Source organism: Gavia stellata, chromosome 41 (genome assembly GCF_030936135.1).
Source record: "Gavia stellata isolate bGavSte3 chromosome 41, bGavSte3.hap2, whole genome shotgun sequence".
Taxonomy (NCBI): domain Eukaryota; kingdom Metazoa; phylum Chordata; class Aves; order Gaviiformes; family Gaviidae; genus Gavia; species Gavia stellata.
In genome coordinates, this window is record NC_082634.1 from 358,864 (window position 1) to 373,672 (window position 14,809).

The 14,809-nt window shown below is 70.9% G+C and overlaps 2 protein-coding genes across 2 annotated transcripts in view; both read right to left on the reverse strand.

Moving 5' to 3' along the window:
* Positions 1-5,193, reverse strand: part of SLC8A2 (solute carrier family 8 member A2) — a 6,853-nt gene extending 1,660 nt beyond the window's left edge. The window contains exons 1-5 of the mRNA XM_059833154.1: positions 3,443-5,193; positions 3,001-3,116; positions 2,852-2,869; positions 947-1,071; positions 738-837 (exon numbers count right to left, since the gene is read on the reverse strand). Of these exons, the coding sequence (XP_059689137.1) occupies positions 738-837; positions 947-1,071; positions 2,852-2,869; positions 3,001-3,116; positions 3,443-5,193 (2,110 nt within the window). The remainder of the gene's footprint in view (positions 1-737; positions 838-946; positions 1,072-2,851; positions 2,870-3,000; positions 3,117-3,442) is intronic.
* Positions 5,194-9,908: 4,715 nt separating this feature from the next.
* Positions 9,909-14,700, reverse strand: KPTN (kaptin, actin binding protein). Its single transcript, XM_059833155.1, is given in 14 exon segments — positions 9,909-9,998; positions 10,081-10,254; positions 10,381-10,516; positions 10,593-10,662; positions 10,820-10,903; positions 11,189-11,246; positions 11,248-11,299; positions 11,346-11,440; positions 11,561-11,636; positions 11,714-11,768; positions 12,969-13,053; positions 13,126-13,167; positions 13,169-13,209; positions 14,481-14,700. Coding segments are annotated over 14 exon segments (1,269 nt in total). The 5' UTR covers positions 14,692-14,700.
* Between the last annotated feature and the right edge of the window lie 109 nt (positions 14,701-14,809).

The window sequence follows — 14,809 nt, forward strand, 5'->3', positions numbered from 1 at the left end:
TGGACAGCGTCAGCCCGAGGGCCGCACGGCCACAGGGTGCCCGGTCCTGGGCGGGTGTCCCCAGGGTGGTGGCCCCGGGGTGATTGTCCCCAGGGGGATTGTCCCCAGGGTGGTGGCCCCGGGGTGATTGTCCCCAGGGGGATTGTCCCCAGGGTGGTGGCCTCGGGGTGGTGTCCCCAGGGTGGTGGCCCCAGGGTGGTGGCCCCAGGGTGATTGTCCCCAGGGTGGTGGCCTCAGGGTGGTGTCCCCAGGGTGGTGTCCCCAGGGTGGTGGCCCCAGGGTGATTGTCCCCAGGGTGCTTGTCCCCAGGGTGGTGGCCCCAGGGGGATTGTCCCCAGGGGGATTGTCCCCAGGGTGGTGGCCCCAGGGTGCTTGTCCCCAGGGGGATTGTCCCAGGGTGCCTGGTCCTGGGCTGGTGTCCCAAGGGTGCATGGTCCCAGGGTGGTGTCCCCAGGGGCGGTGTCCCCGGGGTGGTGTCCCTGGGGTACACAGCCCGAGAGTGCTTGTCCCCAGCGGGCAGGACCCCAGGGACGTGTGTCCCCAAGCGTGGGGCAACCCCTGAGCCGGCTGTCCCCGGGGCGCACGGCCACAGGCTTGCCTGTCCCCAGACCCACCTCCCCGTGGCTGAGCATCCCCGTGGGCCATCGTCCCCCGGGGCTGGCCGTCCCCAGGGCGGCGTGGCGGGGGCTGGCCGAGGGCCGGGGGGACACTGGGGGGACGGAGCGGGGGGGACCCACCTGCGCTGACGGTGATGGCTTCCAGGAACTGCTCCCGCCAGGAGTGCGTCCCGATCACCATGGCCAGGTTGGTCTTCTTGATCAGCTTGTCCACCGTGTTCTGCGGGCAGCGGGGGGTGAGGACGCGCTGCGTCCCCTCCCCACGTCCCCCCCACCCCCCCCCCATGTCCCCCCCGGCCCCCCGTGTCCCCCCGGCCCCCGCTCGTCACCTTGAAGTCGTAGGACTCCTCGATGATGACCTCCAGCTTGCAGTTCTCCCCCAGGATGGGTTTGCCCATCTCGGCGATGCGCCGCGCCTCCTCCTCCTCCGCGGAGAGCTTCCGGTCACCGTCTGCTGCGGGGACACGGCGTGGGGACACGGCGTGGGGACACAGCGTGGGGGACACAGCGTGGGGCGTGGGGACACGGCACGGGGACATGGCGTGGGGACATGGCGTGGGGACATGGCATGGGGCATGGCATGGGCATGGGGCATGGCATGGGGACACGGTGTGGGGACACGGCGTGGGGACATGGCGTGGGGACATGGCATGGGGCATGGCACGGGCATGGGGCATGGCATGGGGACACGGTGTGGGGACACGGCGTGGGGACACAGCGTGGGGCGTGGGGACACGGCACGGGGACATGGCGTGGGGACATGGCGTGGGGACATGGCATGGGGCATGGCACGGGCATGGGGGCATGGCATGGGGACACGGTGTGGGGACACGGCGTGGGGACATGGCGTGGGGCATGGCACGGGCATGGGGCATGGCATGGGGACACGGTGTGGGGACACGGCGTGGGGACATGGCGTGGGGCATGGCACGGGCATGGGGCATGGCATGGGGACACGGGTGTGGGGACACGGCGTGGGGACATGGCGTGGGGCATGGCACGGGCATGGCATGGGGACACGGTGTGGGGACATGGCGTGGGGACATGGCGTGGGGCATGGCACGGGCATGGGGCATGGCATGGGGACATGGTGTGGGGACACGGCGTGGGGACATGGCGTGGGGCATGGCACGGGCATGGGGCATGGCATGGGGACACGGTGTGGGGACACGGCGTGGGGACATGGCATGGGGCATGGCACGGGCATGGGGCATGGCATGGGGACACGGTGTGGGGACACGGCGTGGGGACATGATGTGGGGCATGGCACAGGTATGGGGCATGGCATGGGGACACGGTGTGGGGTGTGGGGACACGGCGTGGGGACATGGCGTGGGGCATGGCACGGGCATGGGGCATGGCATGGGGACACGGTGTGGGGACACGGCGTGGGGACATGGCGTGGGGCATGGCACGGGCATGGGGCATGGCATGGGGACACGGTGTGGGGACACGGCGTGGGGACATGGCGTGGGGCATGGCACGGGCATGGCATGGGGACACGGTGTGGGGACATGGCGTGGGGACATGGCGTGGGGCATGGCACGGGCATGGGGCATGGCATGGGGGACACGGCGTGGGGCATGGGGACACAGTGTGGGGACACGGCGTGGGGACATGGCGTGGGGCATGGCACGGGCATGGCATGGGGACACGGTGTGGGGACACGGCGTGGGGACATGACGTGGGGCATGGCATGGGTGTGGGGCATGGCATGGGGACATGGTGTGGGGTGTGAGGACATGGCGTGGGGACACAGCGTGGGGCATGGCATGGGCATGGGGCATGGCATGGGGACACGGTGTGGGTGTGGGGGACACGGTGTGGGGACACGGCATGGGGACACGGCACGGGGACACGACGTGGGGCATGGCACAGGTATGGGACATGGCATGGTGACACGGTGTGGGGTGTGGGGACACAGCATGGGGACACGGTGTGGGGACATGATGTGGGGCATGGCATGGGGACACGGTGTGGGGCATGGGGACACGGCATGGGGACATGAGCTGGGGACATGGCGTGGGGACATGGCACGGGGACACGGTGTGGGGCAGGGGGGACACGGCATGGGGACGTGACCTGGGGACAGTGTGGGGACATGACATGGGGCATGGCACGGGCATGGGGCATGGCATGAGGTCACAGTATGTGGCACACGGCACAGGGACGTGGCACAGGACACGGGGACAGCGGGATCCGAGGAGGAGGAGAGGGGGGATGAAGGCTCCTACCTTGGGTGAGCAGGAGGGCTGCGGAGAGGGGAGAGGAAGACGGTGAGATGGCGCCGGGGCTCAGCCCCCAGAACCCAGCGTCCGCCTGCCCCGCCCTGCCCCGCCCGGCCCCGCCCTGCCCCCACCGGCCCCGCCCGGCCCCGCCCGGCCCCGCCCGTACCCCGAGATGCCCCGTTTGAGCCAGCGCGGCTGCCCCAGCTCGATGAAGAAGTTGTCCTTCTTCTCGTACTCCTCATCGTCCACGATCTTCACCTGCAGCGTCTTCCTGGGGACGGGGGGACATGGGGGGACATGGCACCGTCACCGTCACTGGCACCGGCACCGCCACGCCCCGGGGGGGACCCACCATGCCCCGGCGGGATGAGGGGGTGCAGGAGTCGGCCACGTGGGCCACGTCCATCCCCTTTCTGCCCCATGGCACCCATGGGGCGGGGCTGGTCCCCGTGGGTGCAGGTCCCCCAGGGGCAAGGGGTGGGCGACCATGCCGGGGGCTCGTGCACCGGGCTGCCCGCCCCGGCGTCCCCCGCCCCCCCCCCGCCGCCACGTGTCCCCTCCCGTGCCGCCGCCCTCCCCGGGGTGCCGGCGTCTCACGCGGTCTCGTCGTTCCTGAACTCCAGCTCCCCGCAGGCGTCCTCGTAGTGGACGCCGCCGCCGCGGGCCGTGCCCTCCACCGTGCGGTAGGGCAGGAGGACGGTGCCGCGGGCACCCGAGCTGCGGACCACCTTCACCTCCACCGTCCCCTGGCACTCGCTGACGTGCAGCAACCGATCCTGGAAGGTGAAGATGCCGGCGTGGTCGTCGTCCAAGATGGTGACGGTGGCCACCAACGGAGCCACCAACCGCCCCTTGGGGTGCTCGGCCGAATCGGTCTCAAACATCCCCTCGGCGTCGCCCACCCGGAGGTTGAGGAGGCGGACGAAGAAGTGCTCGTCCTCCTCGAAGATGTCGTCGTCGATGATGCCGATCTTCAGCTCCTTCTGGGTCTCCCCCGGCTTGAAGATCAGCGTCCCCTCGCTGTACTCGTAGTCGGAGCCCGCCTTGGCCGAGCCGTCCTCCGTCTTGTAGTCCACGTAGAAGGTGTGGTTGGCTTCGGCGCCCTGTTGGCAAGCTACCGAGAGCGTCACCGAGCCGCAGTTCTCCAGGCAGTGGTACAGGCAAGGCTCGAAGAAGATACGGCTGCAGGTCTCCTCCTCGGCGTCCGAGGGCACCTCCAGGAGGGTGGAGGACCTCTTGGAGAACTCGGCCACGTGTTTCTTGAGGATGTTGCCGGCGCCGGTCATCATACGGGTGGCCTGGATGCGGTAGAAAGCGCGGCTCTTCTGCTGGTGGAGCAGGGCGTAGTAGTTGGCCATCTCCACCAGCTGCTCCAGCTCCTTCTCGGGGTGCTTCTGCTTGAGGTCCTTCAAGATCTGGATGACTTCCCGGCGGCTCTCATCCAGCTCCTTCTCCTCCGGCGTGGGGGCGGGCAGGGCGGGCGAGGCGGTGACGCCGGCGCCTTCGGCCTCGCGGCGTTCGGGGACGGGGAAGCCACCGTCCATCTCGATGCCCTTGGGGAGCTCGCCCTCCGTGCCGATGATGATGCCGCTGCGGGGGTCGGCGCGGTAGCGCTTGTAGACGTACTTGTAGAAGAGGAGCCGCTTGTCGGCGGCCCAGGCGAAGACCACGCAGACGGGGAAGAAGATGAGGGTGAGGAGGGCTTCCCAGACCTGCACCACCCCGGGGGAGATGACGGCCAGGATCAGGTAGAGCCAGATGTAGGCGAAGATGCTCCAGGAGGCCGTGACGAAGAAGACCCTCAGGTGCTTGATCTTGCGGCTCTCGCCGCTGGGGATGACGTAGACGCAGACGGCGATGACCACGAACATGTTGAAGGCCGCGCTACCCACGATGGTGCCGGGCCCCAGCTCGCCCGCTTGGAAGTTGTGACCGCAGACCTCGATGACGGAGAGGAGGATCTCGGGGGCCGAGGAGCCCAACGCCATCAGGGTGAGGTTGGAGACCGTCTCGTTCCAGATGCGGACGGTGCCGATGCTGGTCTCCCCGTTGGCCTTGGTGATGGTGATCTCCTTCTCCTTGGAGGTGATGACCTCGATGGAGGCCATGAAGCGGTCGGCGATGATGGAGACGCCCAGGAACATGTACATCATGGCCACGAAGTAGACGATGGCGCGGGCCGCCTTGTCGCCGAAGGAGGGGTTGTCGGGCTGCCAGACGGGCAGCAGGACGCCGGGCTGGCAGCGGTTGGAGCCCTGGCACGTCCCGTTGGCCTCGGCCGCCGGCTCGGGGGCGCAGGGCTCGGCCAGCAGCAGCGCGGCCACCAGCGCCGCCCGCCGCGCCGCCATCCCGCCGGCTCCCACCTGCGGGCGAGAGCGGGCTCAGCGCCGGGCCGGGGAACCCTCGTTAGGGGCGGGGGGGGCTCGTTAGCGCCGGCTGGACGGGGAGAAGACGCGAACCCCGTTTGCCGCCCCAGCGCCGGCTCTGCACCAGAGCGCCTCTGGGCACGGTGGCCGTGGGGCTGGGGACCACGGCTGTGGGGCGATGCTCAGCCGTGGGGCTGGGGACCACGGCCATGGGGTGACGCTCCACCATGGGGCTGGGATGGAGCCATGGGGCGATGCTCAGGTGTGGGGCTGGGGACCGTGGCAGTGGCGTGATGCCCAGCCGTGGGGCTGGGACACGGCAATGGGGCGATGCTCAGCCATGGGGCTGGGGACCATGGCCATGGGGTGATGCTCAACCGTGGGGCTGGGATGGAGCCGTGGGGCTGGAGACCACAGCTATGAGGTGATGCTCAGCCGTGGGGCTGGGGACCACAGCCGTGGGGCGATGCTCAGCCGTGGGGCTGGGGACCACGGCAAAGCGGGCGAGGGCCGGCGGCCGCCCGCGGCACCGGGGGGTTGTGGGGTGCGTGGGCGCTCCCAGGCTCCGCCCTGGCAACCGCGTTGTTCCCATGGCAACGAGGATGGGAACGGCTATAAAAAGGGTGACGGAGGGGGGACGGGGACCCCGAAACCGCCCGGGAAGGGCTCGGGGCTCTTCCGGCCGCCCCCTCGTGCCTCCCGCCAGCCCCACGGCACCTCCGCCCCACAGGGAACGGCAGCCGTGGGGCTGGGGAGGTGAGGCCGGCCGGGGCAGCACCACTGCGCTGCCCCACGGCACCAGCCCATTGCCCCAGCCCCAGTGCGCTGCCCACCGCACCAGCCCCATTGCACCAGCCCCACTGCATCGCCCCGCTGCACCACTCCCGTTGCGCTGCCCCATTGCGCCAGCCCCGTTGCACCATCCTATTGCGTCGTCCAACTGCACCAGCCCCACAGCACCAGCCCCACGGCACCAGCCCCACTGCACCTTCCCCTGCCCCACGCCCACCCCACTGGTCCCCGCGCAGCACCGCGACACCGGAGCGAGACGCAGCCCCAGGATGGGTCCCGGCCCGTTGGCGTCGCCCGCTCTGCCGGGGCCGGATCCGGCCCCACGGGGGGCAGAGCACGAGGCCGCCCCAGCCCGCGCCCTCCCGGGCAGGAGAGCCGGCGTCTCCCTTCCCAAGGCAAACGCCGCTGTAATTAATTTAATAGCCTCATTACCGGCGTCTGGGGGAAACAGCAATTAAACTGTCCGGGAGGTTTATTCCGTGGGCAAAGCGACAACGCGACTCTCGGAGCGACGGGATCCGGGCGGATGAGAACTATCCCGGCGAGGGCTTCGTGCCGCGGGGTCGCCGGGACCCGGTTGGCGTCCGTCCCCCGTCCCAGCCCGGATCTCCCGGGACTCCGGCTGGGCAGCACTTGCCATTCCCAAGGGATTTGCACCCGGAATGGGGATCCTCCGGCACCCCGAGCACCCCTCGTTTCATGGGGTGACCCCTCAGCCCCGTCCTGCGGCCGCCCCCCTCCCGGCAAAGCCTTTGCTGGCGCCGGGCGGCCGCGCAGGTTGGATTTGGGTTCAAAACGGCGCTTTTGGGAGCACGATGGAAAACTTCCCCGAGTATTTGCAACCCCCCGGCGCCGCGACCCCGCCGCCGCAGCGGGAACCCCGATGGGCCGGAGACCACGGAGCCGGGGAATTAAAGCGGGATCCGGGGAGGAAAATCCCTACCCAGAATCAGGGGAGCCGCTTTGCCGTCACCGGCGAGGGGATGCAAAGATGAAGGCGTCGAGGAAGAGGAGGATGAAGAGCGCGAGGGGAAGGAAGCGCTACGGAAGCGGCTGGTTTTGGAGGGAGCAGCCTCACCGGGATGGACGGCCCCAGATTGGGGATCCCCCCCCATCCCTGGGAATCCCCCCGGTTGGGATGGAGCCGCCGCTTCCCTTCCAGAATAATCCAAGCGCATCCCCCAAAGGGGACCCCCTTTTCCGGCAGGACCCCAATTCCCGGGATATCAGGGATGCAAAGGGACGTTGCGAAGAGCCGCTCGCATCCACCTGCTCCCAAAATTCCCATTTTCTTCCCCACGCTCCGGCCACGCTCCCGCCGAGCCCCCCGGCCCCGCTGAAGCGGGGCCGGGGGGCTCGGGCGGGAGCGCAGCCGGGGGGTGGTGGGATGCATCCGTATCCCGCCCGGCTTTTCCCAATGCATCCATCTCCGGGATTTTTTTTTCGGCTTTAATCATCATCTTTTCTATCCCGAGCTCTCAAACATCCTCAGGATTTGGGGGGGGGGGTGGTGGTGGTGGTGGAAAAAAAAAAAAAGAAAAGCCTTTACGATACGGTAAATCCTTTTCCGAGTCGGATTCTCCGCCGGATAAATCGACCGCGGGGAGCGGAGGCGGATGGTGGAACCGGTGGTCCCAGGAAGGGGAGATCTGGGGAGATTTGGGGGAGATTTGGGGAGATTTGGGGGGTTCCCCCCCCCCCGAACACCTGTTTCTGCGGATGAGAACTCGGCGGGGATTTTTCCCGCTCGTTGGCCGGGATTAGGGAATACGAAGGGAGCAGCTCCCCCCCCATTACCAAAACCTTCATTTTTCCCCCCAAAAATGGTGGGGAATTATCTACGGGGGGGGGGGGTGTCCCCGCGCTCCCGCAGTTCGGGGGGGTCCTGGAGGGGGGGGATGAGCCCGGGGGGGGGGGACACCCCGGCGGGGGAATGGGGGGGGGATCCCCGCTGATGGGGGGGGGCTCTTGGGGGGTCCCGGAGCTCCCCCCCCCCCCGGGCTGGGCGGAATCCTCAGGTGGAGGGGGATGGGCAGGGGGGGGAACCCCGAGAAGGGGGTGTGGGGATGTGGGGGCCCCCCCCGGACCCCCCGCTCTTACCTGGGCTGCGGCTCCGCTCCGTGCCCCCCCCGGGGCCGCCGCCAGCTCCGCTCCGCCGCCGCCGCGAGTTACTTCTCCATGGCGATGCGGGGCGGGGGGGGCGGAGGCGGAGCGCGGGGGGGGGGCGGGGGCCCGGTCCCGCTGCCACCGCCCCCTCCCCGCCCCACCGGGACCCCCCCGACCGGGGCGGGGAGGGGGGGGGGAGCCCCGCTACGGGGCAGCAGCAGTGGGGGCGCAGGGAGGGGGACCCCCGCAGACCCCCGACGCCCCCCCGGGACCGCTGAGACCCCCCCGGGATCCCCCCGGACCCCCCCCGGACCCCCCGGGATCCCCCGGGCCCCCCCCGGGGCCGCCGCCGCGTTTCAGCACCGGGGAGTGGACAGCTCCGCCGACCGCTGGACAGCGCCGCGCCCGGCGCGGGGTCCCCCCGGACCCCCCCCGGGCCCCCCCAGTCCCGGACCCCCCCCGGGCCCCCCCGGACCGGCCCCCGAACCCCCAAACCTCGGCCCTGCCTCAGTTTCCCCTCCCGGCCGCGCAGGCGGGTCCCGCGGCTTGGGACGACGTTCCCTGCGGCGGAGAGACGGCGCCAAGGAGTTGGGGGGTCCCCCCCCGGCACCCACACCCGTGGGGGGGTCCCCAAGGAGTTGGGGGGTTTCGGTCACCCACACCCATGAGGGGGTCGCCTCGGTCACCCACACCCATTGGGGGGGTCCCCTTGGTCACCCACAGCCGTTGGGGGGGTCCCCAAGGAGTTGGGGGGTCCCCTCGGTCACCCACACCCATTGGGGGGGTCCCCCCAGTCACCCACAGCCGTTGGGGGGTCCCCAAGGAGTTGGGGGGTCCCCCCAGTCACCCACACCCATTGGGGGGGTCCCCCCGGTCACCCACAGCCGTTGGGGGGTCCCCAAGGAGTTGGGGGGTCCCCTCGGTCACCCACACCCATGAGGGGGGTCGCCTCGGTCACCCACACCCATTGGGGGGGGGTCCCCTTGGTCACCCACAGCCGTTGGGGGGGGTCCCCAAGGAGTTGGGGGGTCCCCTCGGTCACCCACACCCATTGGGGGGGTCCCCCCAGTCACCCACAGCCGTTGGGGGGTCCCCCAGTCATGCGAACCCACTGGGGGGGCCCCCAAGGAGCAAAGGTGGGGGGGTCCTCTGGTCACACACCCCCGTCAGGCTGGAGATCCCCCCGGCCACGCCTGCCCAAGGAACAGGGGGTCCCCGAAAAGCTGGGGGGTCCCCAGCCCCACACCCCCCCTCCCCAGGAGCCCGGGACCCCCCGGGGGTGGGGGTCCCCCCCGGCCGCCGCCCCTGTCACCTGCTGGGACGAGTCACCCCCGATTCTCCCCTCCCGGGGGGCTCTTCGGCATCGCCCGGAGCCGGATCCCGGCCTCTCCGGCGGCAGCAGCTCCGCGTCGGCACCTCCCCGCGCTCGGCCCTTCCCCGGCTCTGGCACGATTAGCGCAGGAACCAGATGCGATCGCGCCGCAGCGAGGAGGGGAGGCACCCGGCACGGGGGCTGCCGGCACGGGGGCTGCGAGCTGCCGGCACGCCGCCAGCCGCGGGCGGGGGGTCCCGGAGGCGCACGAAGGGTCTCGCCCCAAAAACGGGGCTCTCCCCCTCCACCGTCCCCACCCCGGAGCTTTCCCGGCCCCGGCGGCATTCACCAGAGAAGCCAGGGCTGGCGCCGGGGACGTATTTATTGGCGGGGGGCGCGACCGGTTGGGGTACATCCAAGTCGGCGGCGGTCTCGCCGAGGCTGGTGACCGCCGGTGGCGTCTTTGGCATCCTCCACCGCCGCTGGGTCACTCCGCCACCGCCCGGCGCCGGCCTCTGCGCTCTGCTTCCCGCCGGAGCCGCTCCAGGAGGCGGCGTGCCGTGGGTTCCAGGCTGTGCTGCCGGTGGGGAGGCGTGGGGGTGAAGCCGGCGGGGACAGGCGGCCGCGGAACCCCCCCAACTCCGTGGGGTGACGCTCACCTGCAGGACGTGGAGCCCCTTCAGGCAGACGACGGCGAGTTCGCAGAGCCCGTCGGCGGTCAGGTCGGCGTAGAGCATGGAGAGCAGCGGGCTGGGGAAGCGCCGTGTCCAGAGGAGCCGGAATTCGCCGGGCGGATTCCCCGCGGCGCCGGTGTATTTGTAACAGAGCAGCTCCTGCGGCGGAAAGAGGACGCGGGGAAGTCAGGGGGCTACGCCGGCGGGGGTGTCGCGCGGCCCGGCACGGCTCGGAGAGCCGTGCCGGGCCGTGCGACCGCCCCGCCGGCGCGTGGCATCACCCACCTGCCCGTAGGTGCCGAGGAGGATCTCGCGGGCGCCGTCGAAGTCGACGTCGGTCACCAGCGCGCAGAGGACGCTGTCGTACTGGTCGCTGGCCGGTAAGATCAACTGGTCGCCCAGTCCGTTGGTTAACACGTCCCTGGAGAGGGCGGGGGAAAGCCGGGCGGTGAAGAGGAGCGAGGCGAAGGTTCCCATGCCGCGGCCCCGGCGCTTACCGGTACACCACGGAGAGCTCGATGGTGCTGGTGACGAGGACGCTGTATCCCTGCGCGGTGACGGCGTCACCTGGGAGAAGGAGAAGGCGGTGGGACGGGCGCCGTGCCGGCAGAGAGATGTGCCGGGCGGGAAAACCGGAGCTCCGGAGAGCCCACGCTGCAGCGGCAGGCAGGGATGGGTGCCGAGGTGCTGCGTGCGACCGTCCCCTTACCGTCCCGGGTTGTGCCGGCTCCCAGCTCCGACGGCAGCGGGAACACCAGGACCTTGGAGATGGGACCATCCTGCTGGATACTCCAGCTCTGGAGCACGGCTGCGAGACAGAGAGTGGCTGCCGCCGGGATCCGCTGGCTGGGACGGGGCTCCCGCTCCCACCGATGCCATCCTGCCTTCTCCCAGAGCCGGGAAGGATCCAGCATCGGATCCAGGGGCCGAAACCGCGCCCAACCCATTTTCCAACGATCGCCCCGAGCCCGTTATTGCCCCCCGGCGCTGCCGTGGGGCTGAGGACATAAACCGTGCCGGAGCGGCCGATGTAACGGTGCCGGGATGGTTAATTCCGGGTGGGATAGGGAGAACCGCGGCCGCCGGGTCTCACCTGGGCTGGCCTGGTCCACCCGGGCGACGCGGACGTAGCCGCTCTGGCAACCGAAGGCGGGTGACGCGCTGGCCGGCGCCGGGGATGTTGCAGACGTCGAGCCAGAGGACGCTGCGGGCGGGGGGACGGGGGGTCAGCCGGCGCCGGCGCCGCGGACGGCCGCGGACCCCCCCTCGTACTTGCTGGCAGCTCCTGGAGCTCGGGAAAGAGGTGCTGGACCGGCTGCTCCTCGAACTGGTGCGAGCCTTCGTTCTGCCGGAGCGGGGAGAGCGAGTGGGGCCGCGGCGGGGCGGGCGGCAGGGAAAAAGCGGGAAAAGTGGGGAAAAATGTGGGAAAAGCGGGAAGGAGGGAGGCGGGAAAAGCCGCGCTCACCTCCTTGTAGAGGTGGATGGAGGGGTCGTTCCCGCTCAGCAGGAAAACCGTCTCGGGTTTGTCGCCCACGCAGACCCTGCGAGGGCGGAGGAGGGCGGGTGACGGGGGGCCGGCGGATTCGGGGGGCCCGGGGGGGGCCGGGGGGGTACGCACTCGGCGTGGCAGAGCTGGAACGGGGTGAACTGCAGCTCCAGGTTGAGGCAGCTCTCTGCGGGGAGAGGGGAGAGGGAGCCCCGGGCGAGGGGCTGCGCCGCCCCGGCCGGATCGCTCCGAGACCCCCGGGGAGCCCACCGCGACCCCCGGGGGACACACGGGGGGGGCCGGGGGGGGGACACGGAGCACGGGGGGGGACACATGGAGCACAGGAGGGGACACACAGAGCCTGGGGACACACGGACGGGGCCTGGGGGGGGACACACGGAGCATGACAGGGGACACACGGAGCCTGGGGACACATAGATGGAGCCGGGGGGGGACACGGAGCATGAGCGGGGGGGACACACAGAGCCTGGGGACACACGGGGGGGGGCGGGGGGGGGACACGGAGCACGGGGGGGGACACATGGAGCCTGGGACACACGGACGGGGCCCGGGGGGGACACACGGAGCATGACAGGGGACACACGGAGCCCGGGGACACACAGATGGAGCCGGGGGGGACACGGAGCATGAGGGGGGGGGACACACAGAGCCTGGGGACACACGGGGGGGGGGCGGGGGGGGGACACGGAGCACGGGGGGGGACACATGGAGCCTGGGGACACACGGACGGGGCCCGGGGGGGACACACGGAGCATGACAGGGGACACACGGAGCCCGGGGACACACAGATGGAGCCGGGGGGGACACGGAGCATGAGGGGGGGGACACACACAGAGCCTGGGGACACACGGACGGGGCCCGGGGGGGACACAGAGCACAGGAGGGGGGGACACAGAGGCAGGGGACACACAGATGGAGCCGGGGGGGACACACAGAGCTGGGGGGGGACACGGAGCAGGGACACACACACAGAGCCTGGGGACACACGGACAGAGCCGGGGGGGGACACAGAGCCCCGGGGGGGACACACAGAGCCGGGGGGGGGACAGATGGAGCACCGGGGGGACACACATGGAGCATGAGGGGGGACACACAGAGCCCCGGGGGGGACACACAGAGCCGGGGGGGGCACAGATGGAGCCCGGGGGGGGGACATGGAGCACCGGGGGGACACAGATGGAGCCCAGGGGGGACACATGGAGCCCGGGGGGGGTACACAGAGCCCGGGGGGGGCACACGTTGCCCTGGGGGGGGGGGACATGGAGCACGGGGGGGGACACGGAGCCCGGGGGGGGCACACGTTGCCCCGGGGGGGGGACATGGAGCCCGGGGGGGGGACACACGTTGCCCCGGGGGGGCCACTTACGCGCCACGGAGTCGAGGTCGTACTCGGAGCCGGGCTCGTAGTCGCAGTAGATGTTGAGGAAGGGGCTGGCTTTGTCCCCGGAGTCCTGGGGGGGCAGAGGGGGTGGGAGGGGGCGCCCCCCCCCCGAGCGGCCCGACCCCCCCGGGCGGGGCCGTACCTTGATGAAGGTGATGCCGACCACGAGGCCGCGCTGGGGGGGGCGACTTCGGGAAGGAGTCGATGGAGACAATCTCGGCGTCGACTGCGGCGTCGGACCCTCAGAGAGGGGGGACAGACCCCCCCCGGGGGCCCCCCACACCCCCCCAGGACCCCCCCGCACCCCCCGCACCCCCCCGGGGCCCCCCACACCCCCCCGGGCCCCCCAACACCCCCCCAGGACCCCCCCGCACCCCCCCGGGGCCCCCCACACCCCCTCGGGGCCCCCCCCCCCCCCAGGAGCCCCCGTATGGGCCTGTCCCCCCCCCGAACCCCCCCAAGCCTCTGACCCCTGAGCCCCTGTGACCCCTGACCCTGAAAATGGGCACACTGCCCCCCCATGCCCCTTCACCCCGACCCCCATAAGCCCTCCTCGTGACCCCTGACCCCATGACCCTTCCCCATGACCCCCGTAACCCGTCCCCATGACCCCTAATCCCCATAACCCCTCACCCCTGACCCCCATAGCCCCTCCCCATGACCCCATAACCCCTCCCCATGACCCCAATCCCTGTAACCCCTCACCCCTGACCCCCATGACCTCTCCCCATGACCCCTGACCCCCATAGCCCCTCCCCATGACCCCCATAACCCCTCCCCAGGACCCCAATCCCTGTAACCCCTCACCCCTGACCCCCATGACCCCCATAGCCCCTCCCCATGACCCCATAACCCCTCCCCATGACCCCAATCCCTGTAACCCCTCACCCCTGACCTCATAGCCCCTCCCCATGACCCCCATAACCCCTCCCCATGACCCCTAATCCCCATAACCCCTCACCCCTGACCCCCATAGCCCCTCCCCATGACCCCATAACCCCTCCCCATGACCCCAATCCCTGTAACCCCTCACCCCTGACCCCCATGACCTCTCCCCATGACCTCTGACCCCCATAGCCCCTCCCCATGACCCCCATAACCCCTCCCCATGACCCCTAATCCCCATAACCCCTCACCCCTGACCCCCATAGCCCCTCCCCATGACCCCATAACCCCTCCCCATGACCCCAATCCCTGTAACCCCTCACCCCTGACCCCCATGACCTCTCCCCATGACCTCTGACCCCCATAGCCCCTCCCCATGACCCCCATAACCCCTCCCCAGGACCCCAATCCCTGTAACCCCTCACCCCTGACCCCCATAGCCCCTCCCCATGACCCCCATAGCCCCTCCCCATGACCCCTCACCCTCATACATCCTCCCCCGACCCCTGACCCCCACAGCCCCGCCCCCGTGACCCCTGACCCCCATAACCCCGCCCCCCACGCCCCCTGACCCCCCCCGCAACCCCCGCCCCGCGCCCCCGGAGCCCCGACCGGGGATGTAGGTGAACTGCAGCTCCCGGGCGACGGGCCGCAGCCGCTGCCGCAGGTCGTGGTACCGGAAGTAAATCACCTTCCCCTTCAGCGCGGCCGCCAGCAGCCCGCCGGGGCCCTCCCCGCCCGCCAGCGCCGCCAGCCCGTAGACGTTGCTCTGCGAGGCCAACCGGCTGAAGCTGTCCTCCACCAGCGGGCACCGACCCGCCATGGCGGCACCGGGCACCGGATACCGGCACCGCCGCGGACCGCCCCCGCGCCCGGGGGCCTTCCGCGGCCCGGCGGCGCCGCCGCAGTGACGTCACCGCTGCGACGCGGAGGGCGTGGCT